This window comes from Nyctibius grandis, chromosome 18, assembly GCF_013368605.1.
Source record: "Nyctibius grandis isolate bNycGra1 chromosome 18, bNycGra1.pri, whole genome shotgun sequence".
Classification (NCBI taxonomy): Eukaryota; Metazoa; Chordata; class Aves; order Nyctibiiformes; family Nyctibiidae; genus Nyctibius; species Nyctibius grandis.
Window position 1 is genome coordinate 3,067,201 of NC_090675.1, and position 18,624 is coordinate 3,085,824.

Genomic DNA, 18,624 nt, shown 5'->3' on the forward strand with positions numbered 1-18,624 from the left:
GCAGCTGGGGGGGAACAGAGCCCCAAATAAGTGCTTCTAATGCCACCGGACAGGTCTGACCGAACGTCTCGGGTGCCCCTGGCCCTGGCTGGGGACCCCCGGCGGGTGTTGCTCCCTTGCAGCAGGGTGGTTATTAGCAGCCGAGCTGTGACCCCGCAGGTATGCTGGGTGCCGGCGGCTGAAACTGTGACTCAGTGTCCCCCCGCGTCACTCTGCCTCCCTCGCCCCGCCGCGGGCTCTGGGGGGGCGGATGGGGGGGCTGGCATGTCCCTGCGGGCATCTGCTGGCGCTGGGGCAGATACTGCTGGGCAGGAGGAGTGATGGGGGATGGAGGCTGGAGCTGCGCCCGGTTCTCCCCTCCGCAGCTGGACGGGGTAATCTCGGAATGCCCCATTTCCACTTAATCTGCCGGCTCGGTCCCGGCCCCTGGGGAAGGGGGGGAAATCCTCTCCCACGCAGGAGCGGGCAGCCGCAGCCCTTGGCAAACACCGCAGAAGGAGCACTCCAACCCCGCTGCGTGGAGAGCGGCTGGGGGGGCAGCGGTGGGGGCCCCCGAGCTGTGGGGCAGTTCCCATTCCAGGGTCACTGGCCCTGTCCCAGGGCTTGGGGACCCTTTCCCCAGGGAGGGGGGGGCCATGGCCCATCCCCGCTGACCAGCGAGGGGGAAATGTCAGCATGGGGTGGCCCCAGAGCTCGGGTGTCTCCGCACCCCCGGCACTGGGTGGGAACCGTTTGCCTTGAGCGCTTGGGGTGTTGGGTTTGGCTCCAGAGTGCGTCCCCGCCCTCGGGGCAAGGCTGGCTGCACCCAAACCCGCTGGGCGCGGGCCCACCATCCGCCCTGGCTTTAGGTGCTGGGTGGGCACAGGGCACCCGTGGGGAGTCAGGTCCTGGTGGGGTGAATGGCGGTGCAGGACCACTTGCCCAGCTGCCTTCATGGCCCCAACAAAACCTCCAGCTCCTGCCAACCTGTTTTTGAACGTGCCTCTGGTGCCTCCTCTGTGCCTCAGTTTCCCCATTCGCAGCACAGCCTTGTGCCCAGCATCCTTGCAGCCCACTCCAGCGCCTCAGCTCTGGGGTCCAGTGGGGCGGCTCCCCGGGGGGTTTGGGACCAGCGGGTGACCCAGGATGGGGGTTTGGGATCAGTGGGTGGCCCAGGAGGCACAGGCGGCCCCTTTGCCCACGGGGTCTTGCTGGGCTGGCAGAGCCAGTGCAGGAATGTGGGGCTGGGAGGGCCCGGCACCTCGGGACAGGCGGTCCCCACGGCGGGGGCTTGCAGGGCGGTTCGTCCCCTCGGCAGTGGGACGGAGTGAGCGGAGCAGGGCAGCACGTCCAGCCCCACCGGGACGACGCCATGGAGCTGCCATGGGTGCTGCTGGCGCTGGCTGGGACGGGCGCAGCCGCGGGCCTGGGTGACTCCCCCGGGGGGGACGGGGCAGAGGGGGCCGGGGGCTCGGAGGGGCTGTGGGGTGTTTTCCCCGTGGGTCTTTGCGAGGTGTTTGTGCCGGGGAGGGGGTTACGGGGCCGGGCATGGCTGGGGGGTCCCTGCACCGGTGCCATCCCCGTGGTGCTGGCACTGCTGGCACCCCGTGAGCCCCCGCTGTGCTCACGGACCCCGGCGCAGATGCGGGCTGGGGTCAGGCGCTTGCAGAGCCATTCAGAGCACGGGGCCCCCCGCTCACCGCCCGCCCCCCCAGCCCTGCTGCCCTACGTGCCCCGCGTGCCCCCCGCGGCGCTGCCGGGGAAGGTCACGGCCACCACCTTCGCACTGGAGAGGCCCTGCTGCGTCTTCGACCGGCACGCCACCGCCTCCGACGCTGTCTGGCTGGCCGTGGCCTTCGCCAACGGTGAGCGCCCGCTGCCTCCGCACACGTCCTCACCGTGGCAGGGGGACGTGGGGGACACTCGCCGCAGCCGCTCACCCCCCGCCTGTGCCGTGCAGCCTCGGCCGCCTTCAGAAACCCCCCGTCCCGGGCTGACGTGCCCCCGTACGGGCAGCTGCCCACCGCCCGCTCCTACATGACGCTGGAGATGGCAGCGGCAGCGTTCGCCTGCTCGGCCCCCAGCCCGGCTGTGCTGCGTGTCGGGGGCGACACAGCGTGCTGGGGCCAGGGCGGCCGGGACCCCTGCAACGGGCCCCTGCCCTCCCCGGGGCCCTACAGGTGAGGCCGGTGGGACGGACCCCCCCGGGTCTCGCTGGGGTCATTCCCCACCCGGGGCATGCTCGTCCCCCCGGTGTCACCGCCGTGCCCACCCCGCAGGGTGAAGTTCCTGCTGATGGGCTGCCACGGCCCCAAAGCCGAGACGCGGTGGTCCGACCCCATCCTCCTGCGCAGAGGTACCAGTAGCACTGCCATCCCCCCCGTGTCCCCCACACCTGCCCAGCTGGGGTGCTGGCACGCAGCCCGGCATCGGCCCTGCGCCATCACCCCAACACCCGGAGGGGAGACGTGATTTCTGATCTCCCCCATCCCTCCCCTTTCCATCGCTCCACCCCTGAGCTCCCCGTGTCCCCCCACATCCCTCATCCCTCCTCCTTCCAGCCAGCAGCCCCAGCACCATTGACCCCGCGCCCCTGCGCCGCGGCAGCGACGTGGCCGTCATCGCCTCCGTCCTCGCCAGCCTGGGGGCCGCGCTGGCCGCGGCCGTGCTCGGCGCCGTGGGGTACGGGGGGCTGCGCTCGGCAGGGGGGAATGTGTCCACGAGGGCCCCAGGAAAACACCCCCTCCTTGGACCCATCGGAAGAGCGATGGAGACGATTTTAAGATTTAAAAAGCCTTTTATTTTTTTTAAATCAGGGGTTTGTCACAGTTTGGCGAGGAGGAAGGGCCCTGTGGCGGTGGGGGGGTTGGCAGGGCCCCGCGGACCCCACTTGACGCCTGTTGTCTCTCCCCGCAGCGCCGAGGCGTGGGGGTCCTTGTGTCGCCGGGATTCGGGGAGCGGCGCCTTCGCCGGCGGGTCCTACAGGAGCCACCACATCCCCCCGGCCCTGCCCCAGCCCCTGCCCCCCGGCTGTGCCTGCAGCCCCCCGGGAAGGGGCTGCTTTCCCCCCCGCCCTCCCGCTCCGCGTCCTGCTGAGTAAACTCTCACTTCACACCTTTCGCTGCCTCCTCCTTGCCCGGCCGTGGGACGATGTCCCCCCTCCTTCGTTCACCAGACCCTCGCCATCGCCCACGCCAGGCTGGAGCTGTGGAGGAGGGGGGCACTGGGACCCCCAAAAACCACCCGGGACCTTGGCTTGGCAGCACTTGATGTCAGGGGGGCACATGCTGGCACCAGTGGGGTCTATGGGGGGCACTGCCCAGGGGTGTGCTCTGCCCCATCGCCTGGGCGAAGGCTGTCACCCACCGGTGCCACGAGCGTGGCAGGTCTCAGCACACCTCGCCGGCGGGCGCTCAGGCGTAGCAAATGCTCCCCGGGGAAACGGGCCCGACCTGTTTGCTGCGGGGCCGTGGCCGGCGCAGGAATGTGGGCGGTTGGCGGCCGCAGGTGGGTCCCGTGGGGACGCGGAGCCTGGCCGCCCGCACTCCCACCCGCGGCACCCGCACGCCCGCACGATGCTCCCGCTGCTCCTCCTGCTCCTGCCGATGACCTGCGGCCTGGGTGAGTCCGCCGATGCCGTGGGACTGGGGTGGGGGTCCCCTGCGTGCGGGCGTACCCCGTGCGCAGGCACTAGGACCCCCCCGAAGCCTGGAGGTGTAGGGCAGCTGATGCCCCCCCCCATTCTGGGTGCCACCCCCAGTGTCCCTGGTGTCACCTGCCTGGGTCTGCTGGCACAGCGTGGGGTCCCCTGGGGGGTCTCGCAGGGGTGTCCCTCCCCGGGGGGGTGACACGGGGTGTCTTTGCTTCCTCTCTTCATGGAATGTGTTGTGTCTGAGTCCAAAATGGGGGGTGGGAAGGGAGCGGGGTCCCCGCAGCCGGGATCACAGCCATCAGCTCCCTCCTGTCCCCACACCGAGCCCCCGGTACTGGCACAGCCGGATGGAGCCGCCAGTCGGGGGCTGCAGCGGGGGGTTTGCACCCTCCACCGCACACCCCCTGGCTTCTCACCACAGAGATGCTGGGGCACCCACCGACCCTGGCGAGCCCCTCCCTGGGGGGCCTGATGACCACCTCCACCTTCGTGCTGGAGCAGCCCCGCTGCGTCTTCAACGAGGTGCAAGGCGACCCCGTCATCTGGCTGGTGGTGGCTGTCCCCGAGGGTACGTGGGGTACGGCGAGGGCCTCGGGGGAGCAGCCTCGGGCAGGGGGGCACACACGGCTCCTCGTGCCGCCCCCGGGTCCCTCCTCACCCTGTCCCCATCCCTGCAGCCGTACCCAACTTCAACAACAGTGTGGGGCCGGGGACCCCCCAACGCGCCTTCCAGGACTTCCCTGCCACCGCCCCCGCCTACATGACCCTCAACACCACCCTCCTTAACTACCCCTGCCCCAAAAGCCCCAAACGCCCCGGGGACATCACGGTGCTGCGCGTCGGCAGCGAGACCAGCTGCGCCGGGGATGAGACCAGACCCACCTGCAACGGCCCCCTGCCCGGCCCCGGGCCGTACCGGTGAGCCTGCTCACGGGGACGTGTCCCTCCAGGGCCCCGTGGCTCGGGGGAGCGCGGCCAACCTCCCCTCCCACCCCAGGGTGAAGTTCCTCGCCTTGGAGGGCTCTGAGCCCGTGGCCGAGACAGCCTGGTCGGAGCCCATCACCCTGAAGACAGGTACTGCTGCTGGGGGCGGGGGGCTCGTCCTGCCCCTCACACCCGTCCCGTGGCCATCGGGTGTTGGGGGGGCACGGGCTGGTCCGGGGGGGGGGGCAGGTCTGCACACTGAGCACCAGCGGCTCAAGGTGCAGCATTCCTGCGAGCAGCTGGGGAAACTGAGGCAGGGCGCTGCTATGGGTGCTGCTGGGGTGTGAGGGCACCGCGTGATGGCACGCTGCGATGGCACGCTGTGGTGGCATGGAGCAGTTGCACCCTGTGATCGCCCACGACCCCACCGTGCCCCGGCCGGGCCCCCCGCGCTGCCCCGGGGTGCACGCCCCGCTCCCTCCCGTCCCGCTCTCTCCCCAGCCCAGCCACCCAGCAGCATCCCCGCGACAGGCAGCACGCACAGTGCTGGCATGATCGCCCTCACCTCCATCCTCTCCATCCTCTTCGCCATCCTGCTGGCCGGCCTGGTGGCCATGCTGGTCTTCTGGGGGTGAGTGCCACCCCCACGTCCCACCGCACCACCCAGAGCCACGATGGGTGCTGGGCACACGGGGCCGGTGCCAGAGAGTGACACCAGCACCCCGTGGCCTCCTCCTCGTCCCTCACCCCCCCGTCCCTCCCCAGCTCGGACACCTGCGGCGGCAGCAGCACCTTCAGCAAGCCGGAGACGGTGACGGTGCAGCGGTACAACACCCACCACGTCTACGACCAGCCGGCCGCCCGGCTCTGAGCCCCCGCCGTGCCCCCGCGCTGCCTCCCCGCTGCCCCCCCAGCACCACGTCCCCTCCCCGCCTGCTCCCGCGCACCCTCGGGTGCCCTCGCGGTCGCACCACCTGTGTCGGTGGCACAATGCCCATCACCGCAGGGCATGGCCAGACCTGCCCCACGGACCAGGGCCCTGGGGAGCCGCGATGGAGCGGGACATTAAAGGTCTTTCCGCATACTTTGTGTCCAGCCTCTGCCTCCTGATTGTGACCCCCCCGGGAATGGCACCCACCGAAACCTCACCGCAGCCCCTCGTGGCCTCACCCCCGTACCCCACGCAGGGCTCCGAGCCCTGTCCGTGGGGGGGGACAGCTGCCACCCAGGGCAGGATGCGGCCAGGGATGCTCTGGAGTGAGAGAAGCATTTTCACGCCCAGCCTGGGGCACGTGGTGCCACCCGCCCCCCACTCTGAATGGGGAAACCTCCCCTGAGGTGCGAGGCAGCGAGGGGAGCCGGACCCCCAACAGCCCTGACGCTGGGGTGAGGGGCACAGGAATTCCCCCAGGAACGGGGTAGGGGGTGTTTCTCCTTGTTTCCCTTCACCCCACAGTGATTTCTCCCTGCTCCAAACCCAGCGGAGGGTTCCCCCCACCCAGAGCTGGCCCAATCCTGCCCGGGTGCTGCTGATGTTCCCTCGCTAGCCACGAGATGGCAAGAGGGGACCGGCAGCCCGGGGCCTGATCCTGCACCAGGGGTGTGGGTCCTCAGCCCGTGGGGGGTCTGTGTGACTATATTTGACCCCAGATCAGATTTGACGAGGGTACAAAGGGAGGGTACAAACGGAAACTCCTCGGGGCTCAGCGCCTTCCCTTTATTAGGCGAGTGGTGGCACATTTTGGCTTATCAGCCCCAAAACCCTTCAGAATTAATATGAATTCGTGTCGTATTAATTCCCAGCCGACACTCTGAACCTGTGCACTGTTAATGTCTGCTGGAGGCTCAAGCAGTTTTGGTTAGCGTGAAAACTTCGTTTGACCTTGTTATCATTTTGTGAAATAAATCCTGTTCCTAGTTTGTTACTCGGTTTGGCTTGGCTTGGTGAGGGTCCACGACACTGATCCTGCACTGAGGTGTGGGTCCCTGATCCTGCACAGGGGATGTGGGGCCTGATTCTGCGTGGGAATCGTGGGTGCCCCGATCCTGCAGCCTGGGCAGGATGAGACCCCCCCAGAGCACTGCAGGGTGGCTGTGCCCCCCTCGAGCTGAGGGATGCAGATACCTACACGTGTCATATACATATATTAAACCCCCATGTTTTTTCCGTAGGTGCCATGCGAAGGGCGGCACCATGTTTACACCTGACCCGTGGTCCCGGCACCCTTACCGGGGTGTCGGGAGGGGTGTCACCAACCCGCCCCCCGCGCTGCGGCTGCCAGCCGGCCTCCGTGGAGCCCAGCCAGGGGAAACCGAGCAAACCCGGCGATTAACCCCCGCGGAGACCAGCCCCGGCGCAGCCAAGGCACCGTTTCACCCCGCAAACGCGGGTCCCCTCCGTCCTGCCCCGTCCCCGGACACGAAACACCCATTTCACCCGCAAAACGGCTTCGAGTGGCTGCGGAGGGGTTTGTCCTCTGTCACACGGGTGCTGCTGGAGGGGGGACACACGGCCCCGACCGTGCGTGGGGCTGGCGCTGGCACATGGGGAGCGGGCGGTGGCGGTGGCCTGCGCCGTGTCCCCCTGTCCCCCTGCGCGGGGGGGGGTAGCGGGGCAGTGCTGCGGGACGGGGCAGCGTGTCCCCGCCGTGTCCCCGCGTCCCTGCAGTGTCCCCGCCGTGTCCCCGTCGTGTCCCCGCCGTGTCCCTGTGGCAGCCAGGCGCAAATGCCAAGGACCGGCGGTGTCTGCCGGCCCCGAGCCCCAGCTCCGGGTGCCGGGCGAGTCCCCGCGCCCAGGCAGGTCCCGCAGGAGGGGTCCCCTGTCCCCGCTCCTGGATTCATGGCAGCACGTTCGGGGGGGCCGGGGGGCGGCAGGGACCCGCTGTGGGCCCGGCCCTTCACTGCCAGCCCAGGCGGGGCGCCGGGCTCAGCACCCCGGGGCTGCACCGCGCTGGGGCCGCGGCCGTTGCTCGGGGGTGGAGCGGGACCCCCGGCAGCGGGGGGTGACCCCGGCCCCGCCCACCCCGGCCCAGGCTCCGCCCCTTGGCCGGCAGCCGGTAGAAACATCCAATCGCCGCCGGGGAAAGGCTTCCCGCCACGCCCCTTATCCCGCCTCGCGCGCTGATTGGCGGCTGGCGGTGCCGGCCCGCACATGGGCGCGGGGCCTCCTGTCGGCGGGTTCGAGACTCCGCTCGGCCCCGTTACGCTCCGCTCCGCTCGGCTCCGCCGCCTGCCCGCCATGGCCCGGCGGAGCTCGCTCTCCATCCGCATCGTGGAGGGCAGGAACCTGCCCGCCAAGGACATGTGAGTGCCCCCGGGGGGCCGGGAGGGCTTTGGGGGGGCATCCCCGGGAGGGAGCCCCCGTCCCCCAGGAGTGCCGTGGGGTGTCCCCCAGCAGGTCCCTGTGCTTTGGGGACACCCCCACAGGGTGGCTTTGGAGTGTCCCCCCTGCTTTGGAGGCTCACCCAGGATGGGTTAGAGTCCCCCCAGGCAGTGCCCTTGCACTGGGGGTTCTTCCCAGGGTGGCTTTGGGGTGCCCTTGCACTGGGGGTTCTCCCCAGGGTGGCTTTGGGGTGTCTCTCACTTTGGCAGTTCCCCCAGGATGGCTTTGGGTGCCCCCAGCACCTCTCAGTGCTTTGGGAGCTCCCTCAGGTGTGCTTTGATGATCCCTCTGTTTGGGGACACCCCCTGGGATGGCTTTGAGGTTGCCTCTGAGGAGCACCCAGTGCTGTGGGGTGCCCCCACTTTATGGGGTTCCCCCTGTGCTGCCATGGGGCAGGGCTGCCCCCACCACGCACACACCACCTCCCCCACCTGCAGCTGGCCCTAGAGCTGGGTCCTTTGCAGGGACCTCAGCCATGAAGCAGGACCCCCGGTACAGCTGTCCCCGAAAAGGAGCCAGGAGGAGCCCCGGTGCTCTGGCCCCTGTCACCGCACCGTTCCCAGCCCTCCTGTCTGCGGTCTGAGGGGCTCCGAAGTGACCCCTTGGCTCGGGCTTTGCCTCCTTGGCAGCCCCCCAAGGGCTGCCTGTGTGGCCCGGCATTATCCTCATCTCTCTGATCCTTACGGGGTGGGACGTGGGGACAGTGTTGGGGTGGGACGGGGCGATGGCATCGGGGTGCCCCCAGCCGCAGAAGCAGCGGGAGGCTGTTGAGGAGCGCTCGACAGCGGAGCAGGGTCAGGGCTGCTGGAAAACCAGCAAAAATCCCTGCAGCCGTCACGGAAAAAGAAGATAAACAAGGAAAGAAACATGACTTTTTTTTTTTTTTTTTCTGTTTTTCTTTTTTTAAATCCCGTGTGTCGGGGCCTGATTTTTAAATCCCTTGGCGTAACTCCCTGCCGGGAGCCCGAACAGCGTGGGGAGGCTCTGGGTTTTAGGAGGGCACGTTGCAGAAAGCTGCTGTGTGATAATGCCTTGAGCAGAGCTTTGGGACGGGACTTTGGGCAGGGAGAGCCCCAGCAGGGAGAGAAACCCGAGTGCGACGGGGGCTTATGGGATCCGGTTCCTCCGCTCTGCCCTGGCACAGCCTTTGGCATCACCACCGGTGTCCCCGGGGGAAATCCATCTGCGGGGTGTCAGCGCCGGCCCCGGGCATGTTTGTGGGTCAGACCCTGCTTGTGAGCACCCGTGGGAGATGGGGCACTCCCAAACCCCTGTGGGACCCCCCAGCTCCTGCAGGATTCAACGCAGGAACTCGCAGGAGCAGGGTTTGGCTGATGTTGCTGTGGTTTGTGACCCCCCCCAGTGCCACCCTGCTCCAGGCAGCTGTGCCGCCCGCAGCCCCCTCCTCTGCCCCGGCAGCAGCGGTGTGATTTCCCCCGGGTTTAGCCCAGGCTGTGCCCGGGGGTCTCCCACCTCCTCCCGCTGCAGAAGAGCCGCTGTTTGGTTTTGCTTTCCAAGCGGGCGCCCGCCCAGGGCAGGACTTGGCACCGTACGGCCACGACACCATGAAACGGCCCATAAAGAGGCAGAAAACCCGCTCCCGCTTTCACCCTCTGTCACGTCACCGCCGGCCGCCGGGAAGAGCTGCAGCAGCTCGGGCTCGGCCCTGGGTGGGCTCTGCCTCCGTCCCCCTGAGCCGGGAGCACGAGCCGCCTCGCAGCTGAGCGCTGCAAAATCCCCCCCTGCATCTTCTTTGCAGGAAAGCAAGGAAAACTCTCTGCTTTATTTATTTTTTTTTTAATTTTTATTTTATTTCCCCCCCTCCAAGGGCTGGGCAAAGCGGATGAATTTCTAATTGCAAAGCTCGATGCTCAGCCCCCCCCTCCCTGCCAGCACTCCCTGCGGGGAGCACGCACGGTTATTCCCCCCCTCAATTTATACTGCACTATCAATCTTTAAAGCTTCAGCCTTCATTTCCTCTTTCCAAAGCCCAACCTTCCCCTTTCCTAGCTCCTTCCCCTGCACCGAACCCCCAGCCTCGCCTGCCGGCGCGGAGGGGCCGGGGTGGCCGCAGCGAGCTGTGCCCTGCGTGGGTGTCAGCAGGATGCCCAGAGCCTGCGAGCCTTGGAAATCTCTTCCCCCGACACCTCTGGGGCTCTGGTTAACATCCAGATGCGGTGCTGGTTCCCCGCCTGCCTTCGCAGAGGGGGTTTATTCCCCGCTGACGCGGCTCACAGGCTCCCCAGCAGCTTGGGCACCTCCACAGCCCGCGGAGGACGGGTTTTGGCCACCTTGTGCTTTAATCCCCGGGGCACACGATGACCCGGTACTGCGAGGGCGGCTTGGTGGCACTCCGCGTCCCGGGGGACATGGAGCAGCTTGTGTGCTCGAAGCGTCCCCGTGCTGGGGACAAGGTTTGCCCCGCGTTGCCGGGCACGGCTCGGGTGGGCAGATGGTCCCTCGCTGCACGGTTTGCACAAGGCAGGAAACGCCGGCGACAGGCTCTGCTTAATGGCGCTCCCTCCGCCACGCTCCGTAACGCCTAGAGCTGCTCTTAGCAACCTGCCCGCGCTGCCGGCACCGCGTGCGGCCCCAGACACTTGGGGTGCCTGGGGTGGGGACACCATTGCGGTGCCCGGGATGCACAGCCGGAGAAACCCCCCCCAGCCGTGTTTTGCAAGGCAGGGAGCACCCCAAATCCCTTTAATCCACCAAACCCTGTTAATCCCTCCAGCAGCTGGCTCCTGACCTTCCTGCCTTTGCGATGGGGAAATTGCTCCGTGCTCGGGGTCCCCAGACCCCCACCCGTGCGCTCCCCCTCCTCCGGGAGACTCGCGGCTGGCTAATGAACCACGTTAATGAGTACCCGTGCTCAGAGCAGGCTGCTCTGTGTGCGACACGGGAGCCACAACCTTCCCCCCCTCTTGGCCAGCTCCTCTGCCTCCAGCCCGAGCCCCCAGCCCTGCCTGCACCCAAGTCACCCCGTTTCTCATGAATGGGGGCAACAAGCTGTAAAACGGTGGTTGTTTTTGGCAGCGGCACAGGGGAGCGATGACTCGGGTTGTCCCCAGGGAGGAAGCGGGGTCAGAGCATTGTGGCGGCTGCCAGCAGCCCTTGGCCGCCGAGGCACGTGCTGCTCACCCTTCACACACTGCGTCACTTGGGGTGTCCCCGAGGATGTCCCCATCCCCATGGAGGTGCCAGGGCTCTGGGTGCACCCCGGGGCTGGAGCAGGTTGCTGTGGGCTCGCTCCCAGCGCGGGCCTGGAGCTGTTTCAGGGAAAGGGTGGGTTTTGTTTGTCCTTCGCCTTCCTATTCGGAAGAGGGAAGCCACTGTCAGCTGCCAGCGGGATGCGGTGGCCGGACACAGTCAGGGATGTGGTGGCCACGTGCCTGCAGCCATGGCCAAATGCACCCGCTGAAGCCTTTGGCTTGTGGAGGTGCCTCTGTGCCCCAGCACCCCACAGCCCCGGGGTGTCCCTACAAGGGGCACCGGCAAGGTCCCCACTCTGCGGGGGGGTTTGCCAGGGCTGAAGGCTCTGGTCACCCATGACCATGGGAGCCCCGTGGGGTTGGGATGGGGGGGCCAGGGCGATGGCTGGTGGCACCGACAGAGCCGTGCCGTGTCCTTCTAGCACGGGGAGCAGCGACCCGTACTGCATCGTGAAGGTTGACGATGAGGCCATCATCAGGTGAGTGGCTCCATGTCCCTGGCTGGTCCCCAAATCTGCTAGCACACCCGGCTCCTGGCAGGTTTCTCCATCTACCCTGCTGTAGGCACAATATTATTATTATTATTATTAATTATTATTAATTATTATTATTATTAATTATTCCCTGCTCTGGGCTGAGCTGCTCCTCCAGACACAGGCTGCAATGTCTGACAGCTCATGGCCACCCCTCACCCTGTAAGCCACCCCCCATGTCTCGCCAGCCCAGAGCCACAAGACAGGACAGGGACAGGGACAGGGACCCATCCCCTGCCCCAGCTGAGGCTTCAAAGCTGTGGGTGCTGCCCCCGGCCATGTATCACCGAAAGCTGGGAAGCTCACAGGGCTGGGGAGGTGGGGAGTGCCCCGGCGAGGGAGCCGTGTCCCCCCCGTCACCGGTGCTGTCTGCCCCGCAGGACTGCCACGGTGTGGAAGACGCTGTCCCCGTTCTGGGGGGAGGAGTACGAGGTGCACCTCCAGCCCACCTTCCACAGCGTCTCCATCTACGTCATGGACGAGGACGCGCTCAGGTACGGGCGGGTCGGCTGTGGGGTGGGGGGGGCTCGGCGTGGGGGCTCGGAGCTCAGTGGCTTTGCCTGCCTGTGTGCTCAGCCCCGTTGTAGACATCAGAGAGCCCACACCTGGCCGTGCTGGCTTGGGCTTGGGGACACAAACGGGTGAAGTTATTTCCCGAGGTTATTTTCCAGCAGGCAGCAAAGGGTGGCTGACGTGCTCCACGGGGACAGACGCACTGCGGTGGCCCCAGCCCAGGACACCCAGGCCCCTGTCCCCCCCAGACGTGTGGCAGGGACTGTCCTGCTGGGGCCACGTCCTGCTCCCGGCTTTTGTTTTCCAGCCGTGATGACGTTATCGGGAAGGTCTGCATCACCCGGGACGTGCTGGCGGAGCACCCCAAGGGTAGGGGGATGGGTGGCTGGAGGGTCCCAGTGGGGACCCATCGCCCACCCCTGCGATGAGCTGGTCCCAAGCGCACCCCAATGACCCCCCCCATGAGGGTGCCCCCTTTTTCCGCAGGCTACAGCGGCTGGATGAGCCTCAGCGAGGTGGACCCCGACGAGGAGGTGCAAGGGGAGATCCACCTGCGGGTGGAGGTCCTGGGCAGCCGGCGGCTGCTGCGCTGCACCGTGCTGGAGGCCAGGTGAGGAGGGGACACGGGGGTGGCAGGGGGCTGCGTGTGCAGCGGGGACACGTACGGTGACTCCTGGCTGCTCCGTGACTCAGTTTCCCCACTGTATCAGAGTCTCTTCTCAGTTATCCTCCCTTGGGTGCAGAGCACCCTCCCCACCACCCAGCAGCTGATGGGGGGTCCTGGGGCAGGGTCCACCTTGTCTGCTGGTCTTTAGGGCGTGCATCTCGAGATGCTGGGGAGCTGAGGAGGGGAGAGCGTGTCGTGGGTGCCTGTAGGTATTTTGGAAGGATACTGGCAAATTCCCCCTCTTCTCGGCAGGGATTTGGCCAGGAAGGACCGGAACGGCGCCTCCGACCCCTTCGTCCGCTTGCGCTACAACGGGAAGGTGCAGGAGAGCACCGTGAGTACAACTGCGGCTTGTCACCGAATCACAGAATCAATGAGGCTGGAAGAGCCCTCTGGGATCATCGAGTCCAACCATTGCCCTGACACCACCATGTCAACTAGACCAGGGCACTAAGTGCCATGTCCAGTCTTTGCTTAAACCCCTCCAGAGATGGTGACTCCACCACCTCCCTGGGCAGCCCCTTCCAATGTCTAATGACCCTTGCTGAGAAGAAATGCTTCCTAATGTCCAACCTGACCCTCCCCTGGTGAAGCTTGAGGCTATGCCCCAATCTGCCAGCGGTGCAGGTGAAATCACAGAATCAAAGAATCATGTTGGTTGGAAAGGACCTTTAAGATCATCATCCCACTGGGAAGCCCAGACCTCGGCCAGGAGCCATCCCTGTCCCCTGGCATCCCCACCTTGGTGTCTCCAGGGATCCACCTGGTGAGGGGGGATGAAGCCGTTGCCTTTGCAGGTGGTCAAGAAATCCTGCTACCCCCGCTGGAATGAGAGCTTCGAGTTCGAGCTGGCCGAGCCCGCCGAGGAGAAGCTGTGCGTGGAGGTGTGGGACTGGGACCTCGTCGGCAGGAATGACTTCCTGGGCAAGGTGAGCCCCCAAACCCCGTCACCGCTGCCGGGGGGCCCTGCCCGGCTGCCCACCCTCCTGCCTGCCCCCCCAGGTGGTGTTCAGCGTCCAGGGGCTGGAGGCGGCCGGGCAGGAGGAGGGCTGGTTCAGGCTGCAGCCAGACACGTCCAAGGCAAGGGAGGACGAGTGAGTGTCAGCGTGGGGGTGTTTGGGTGCGCCAGGGGTGGTCCCGGTGCCTGCAGGGGTGTTGGGGAGGGGGTTATTCCTGGGAAGCATCATCCCTTTGGAGGGGCAGCTCCTGGAACTGCCCTTGTCTGGGACAGGGGGCCAAGTGCAGGGCAGCCCCACCTGCCTGCCCAGGCTTTCCTGGGCTGTCGGGCCACCTCCTGCTTGGTGAAGGACTTCTCCATCCCTCCATCCACCCACCCTGTGCTCCTGCAGGCGCCGAGGCAGCCTGGGCTCGCTGCAGCTGCAGGTGAGGCTGCGGGACGAGACAGTGCTGCCCTCCCACTGCTACCAGCCCCTGGTCCAGCTCCTGTGCCAGGAGGTGAAGTTGGGGCGCCAGGTGAGGGGTCCATGCGAAGCCCTGCTGGGGCACCCACCTTCCTCCAGCTCCCTGCTGGGGCACGTCTCTCCCTCGGGCCATCACGTCGTGGTGCCTCTCCCCACCAGGATGGCCAAGTGCACGTGGTCACCCTCCTGGATGAAACCACCACGGCCGAGTGCCGGCAGGAGGTCGCCGTCAACTTGGTCAAACTCTTCGTGGGCCAAGGGCTGGTCAAGGAGTTCCTGGACCTGCTCTTCGAGCTGGAGCTGGCCAAGCCCTGTAAGGCTGGAGCGGGGAGCAGAGCCAGAGGCTTCTGACCATCTCCTGGGGCTGTAAAACCTCTGGGACTTTGCACGGTGATTTTTTTGGTGGTGATGGTTGAGGTTCAGCCATCACACTGAGGTCTGTGTGGGAACCTGTTGAGTTCATCCTGAGCAACTCACGGGCTGAGGCTGGTCGAGGAGGAGGTGGTTTGGGGTTAGGAAATCCCCATAACTCCCATGGAAATGTCCGGGGGTGGAGGGCACGGTCCCTGTAGATGGCCCCTGTGATTGCAGCTGCCTAGTGGGTGACCTGTGGCCATCCCCCAGGCCACAGGCCCTCTCCTGTTTTGTAGGTGAGCCCAACACTTTGTTCCGGAGCAACTCCCTGGCCTCGAAGTCGATGGAGTCCTTCCTCAAGGTGCCACATTGCCCAAAACCTGCTCTTGCCAGGTCACCCTGGCTCTGGGGCCGGTGTCTGGGGGGAGCACTGGGAGGGCTGTGTCTTCCCCTGGGGCTGGGAGGTTGGAGAAAATCACAGAATCACAGAATCACAGAATGTCAGGGATTGGAAGGGACCTCGAAAGATCATCTAGTCCAATCCCCCTGCCGGGGCAGGATTGCCTAGACCATATCACACAGGAACGCGTCCAGGCGGGTTTTGAATGTCTCCAGAGAAGGAGACTCCACAACCTCTCTGGGCAGCCTGTGCCAGTGTTCAGTCACCCTCACCGTAAAGAAGTTTTTCCTCAAATTTAAGTGGAACCTCCTGTGCTCCAGCTTGCACCCATTGCCCCTTGTCCTGTCAAGGGATGTCACTGAGAAGAGCCTGGCTCCATCCTCTTGACACTTGCCCTTTACATATTTATAAACATTAATGAGGTCACCCCTCAGTCTCCTCTTCTCTAAGCTAAAGAGACCCAGCTCCCTCAGCCTCTCCTCATAAGGGAGATGTTCCACTCCCTTAATCATCTTCGTGGCTCTGCGCTGGACTCTCTCTAGCAGTTCCCTGTCCTTCTTGAACTGAGGGGCCCAGAACTGGACACAATACTCCAGATGCGGCCTCACCAGGGCAGAGTAGAGGGGGAGGAGAACCTCTCTCGACCTGCTGATCACACCCCTTCTAATACACCCCAGGATGCCATTGGCCTTCTTGGCCACAAGGGCACACTGCTGGCTCATGGTCATCCTGTTGTCCACTAGGACCCCCAGGTCCCTTTCCCCTACGCTGCTCTCCAACAGCTCTGTCCCCAACTTGTACTGGTACATGGGGTTGTTCTTGCCCAGATGCAGGACTCTACACTTGCCCTTGTTATATTTCATTAAATTTCTCCCCGCCCAACTCTCCAGCCTGTCCAGGTCCCTCTGAATGGCTGCGCAGCCTTCCGGCACATCAGCCACTCCTCCCAGTTTGGTGTCATCAGCGAACTTGCTGACAGTGCACTCTAATCCCTCATCCAAGTCATTAATGAATATATTGAATAGAACTGGTCCCAGAACCGACCCTTGCGGAACTCCGCTAGACACAGACCTCCAACTGGACTCTGTCCCCTGGGTGACCCTTATTGGGGAGTCTGGGGGTGTCAGGTGCCAAACCTGTGGCCGTACCCCCCATCAGTGTCCCCTGCGCGGTCCCTCGGCAGGTGACGGGGATGCCGTACCTGCACGCCGTCCTGGGACCCACCATCACACGTGTGTTCGAGGAGAAGAAGCACGTGGAGCTGGACCCCGGCAAGGTGGAGATCAAAGATGTCGGGTAAGGGGCGTGTGGGGCAGTGGGGCAGGGGCACCCTGGCCGTGGGGCTGACGGTGTGGGTGCCCGCAGGTGCTCGGGGCTGCACCGGGTGCAGACGGAGGGTGAGGTGATCGAGCAGGGCCGCCAGCACCTCCAGTCCTACCTGGGCGAGCTGCTGGACGCCATCGTCAAGTCAGCCCCGGCGTGTCCTCCTGTCATCCGCGCCGCTTTCCGGCAGCTCTTCCAGCGCGTCGGGGAGCGCTTCCCCCAGCACCAGGTTGGGCTGCGGCAGGGGGTGGACTGGGTGTCCTATGGGGATGTCCCCAGGGGACAGGGTGCACTGGGTGCAGTTCCCAGCTTCGGTTGCTGGGGTCCCCTCATGGGTATGGGGGCAGCGGGGCCGTGCTGCCCCCAAGCACCAACGCTGGTGCTGGAAGCCAGCCCCCCCGTTCCTGGTGCATCGGTGTATGCGGTGCCCAGGGATGTCCCGCATTGGGACAGACCCTCACACGTCTCCCCCCGCCTCTGCTGCAGCACGCCAAGTTCGTGGCCGTCACCAGCTTCCTCTGCCTCCGCTTCTTCTCGCCGGCCATCATGACCCCCAAGCTCTTCCACCTGAGGGAGACACACGCTGACGCGCGCACCAGCCGCACGCTGCTGCTCCTGGCCAAGGTGGGACCGGGGGGGACAGCAGGGGGGGTGGTGGTGTCACCCAGGTGGGGTTTTTGGGGTGCCTGGCTGCTTCCCACCGGGGAGGGCTGGGTCTGCTGCTGGTGACACCGCCGTGTCCGGGGGTCTCCAGGCTGTCCAGATGGTGGGTAACATGGAGCCGGCGGCCGGGCGCGCCAAGGAGGCCTGGCTGGCTCCGCTGCTGCCCGCCCTGCAGCAGGGCATCGCCCAGATGAAGGACTTCATCGCCCGTCTCGTGGGGACGGAGGAAGAGGAGGAGGAGGAGGAAGGTGAGGGACGGCCGCATGGCCCCCTCGCCGCGGTCGTGAAGGAGGGGCCGCTCTTCGTCCACAAGACACCGGGCAAGGGGCCGCTGCTCGCTGCCGCTGCCAAGAAGCTCCACTTCTGCCTCACCGGGGAGGCCCTCAGCTTCGGCAAGAGCCCCGGCGCCGAGGTACGGGGGTGCCGGGGGGGCGGTGAGGGTGGTGGGAGGGTGGGTGGCACTGACCCCCCGTGTCCTGTCCCCCCCCGTGTCCTGTCCCCCCCGTCAGCGTAGCGGCGCCATCGCCCTGGCCGACATCCTGGCTGCTGAGAAGGTGGAGGAGAAGAGCTTCGGCAGCGCCCACGTCATGCAGGTGGTCTACATGGGCGCGGGCGGGCGGCAGGAGACAGCCTACCTCCAGTGCAAGGTGGGGCAGGGACGGCGGGGTGGGGACACGCACGCAGAGACCCCCCCCGAGGGGTGCCACAGCCCCCTCGCCACCCTCCCGCAGTGCGTCAACGAGCTGAACCAGTGGCTGTCGGCCCTGCGCAAGGCGTGCAGCAACAACCCTGGCATGCTCCCCGCCTACCACCCCGGCGTCTTCCGTGGGGACAAGTGGAGCTGCTGCCACCAGAGAGAGAGGACAGGTACCGGGGAGAGCACCCGGGACCCCCGCGGGGGTGCTGGTGGGTGTCCCCCCCATCCCTGCCATCGTGAACCTGCTGTCCCGCAGGGCTGGGCTGTGACCGGACCCGCCATGGCGTCACCCTGCAGGACTGGAGTGACCCACTGGACCCTGCAGCGGAGGCCCAGCGCCTCTTCCACCATCTCCAGGGCCTCCGAGGGACCCTCAGGTGAGCCCCTGCCCCGGGGGGGACCCCCCTGCACCCCCACCTCCTGCCAAGGGCCTCTCCCTCTCCTCCATCTCTCCCCAGGGAAAAGTACTGGGAGCTGCTGGAGCCGGAGGACGCCCAGAATGGACCCCGGGCTGAAGGTGGGTTTGGGGTGTGGGGGGGATTTTGGGGATGTGCTGGTTGGGACGTGTCCCTGGGGATCGGGGGGGGGCTGTGGTGGTTGTGGGGTTCCCCCCTTTAGGGGTGGGTGGTCTCACTGCTGCTTCCCCCCCCTGCCCCGCAGGTGCCCCCCTGCCCGAGGGGCTGAGCCGGCTCTTCAGGGTGCTGGGCGACCTGGAGAGCTGCCACCGCCTGGCGCAGCCCCCTGCCCCCCCGGCCCCTGCCCTGCTGCAGCTGCAGACATGAGGAGCCCAGTGTCCCCCTGCCTCAGGGATCCGGGTCCCCATGCCTCGGGGACCACGGCGCTGGCAATAAAAACACTTTGTACCCTGCAGCCCTGTCCTGTCCTTCTCTGGTGAGGGTGGTGG

At 66.2% G+C, this 18,624-nt stretch overlaps 2 protein-coding genes across 2 annotated transcripts in view; both read left to right on the plus strand.

Moving 5' to 3' along the window:
- Positions 1-18,624, plus strand: part of HSPB1 (heat shock protein family B (small) member 1) — a 163,976-nt gene that overhangs the window by 94,388 nt on the left and 50,964 nt on the right. The gene's annotated exons all lie outside the window — the stretch shown is intronic.
- On the plus strand, positions 7,785-18,502 carry LOC137671802 (ras GTPase-activating protein 4-like). The gene is made up of 20 exons (XM_068415570.1): positions 7,785-7,858; positions 11,572-11,628; positions 12,063-12,176; positions 12,503-12,564; positions 12,682-12,805; positions 13,115-13,196; positions 13,660-13,791; positions 13,865-13,956; positions 14,212-14,335; positions 14,443-14,596; positions 14,934-14,998; positions 16,221-16,333; positions 16,403-16,589; positions 16,847-16,984; positions 17,115-17,435; positions 17,533-17,670; positions 17,755-17,890; positions 17,977-18,097; positions 18,179-18,237; positions 18,381-18,502. The coding sequence occupies exons 1-20, from the start codon at positions 7,794-7,796 to the stop codon at positions 18,500-18,502; spliced, it is 2,406 nt and encodes an 801-aa protein (XP_068271671.1). The 5' UTR covers positions 7,785-7,793.

Excerpts from the sequence above, each read along its gene's own strand:
- LOC137671802 (XM_068415570.1), top strand. The coding sequence starts at position 7,794 with ATGGCCCGGCGGAGCTCGCTCTCCATCCGCATCGTGGAGGGCAGGAAC. Across the intron at positions 17,671-17,754 it reads CAGCCTACCTCCAGTGCAAG|TGCGTCAACGAGCTGAACCA; the intron begins GTGGGGCAGGGA and ends ACCCTCCCGCAG. Across the intron at positions 17,891-17,976 it reads CCACCAGAGAGAGAGGACAG|GGCTGGGCTGTGACCGGACC; the intron begins GTACCGGGGAGA and ends GCTGTCCCGCAG.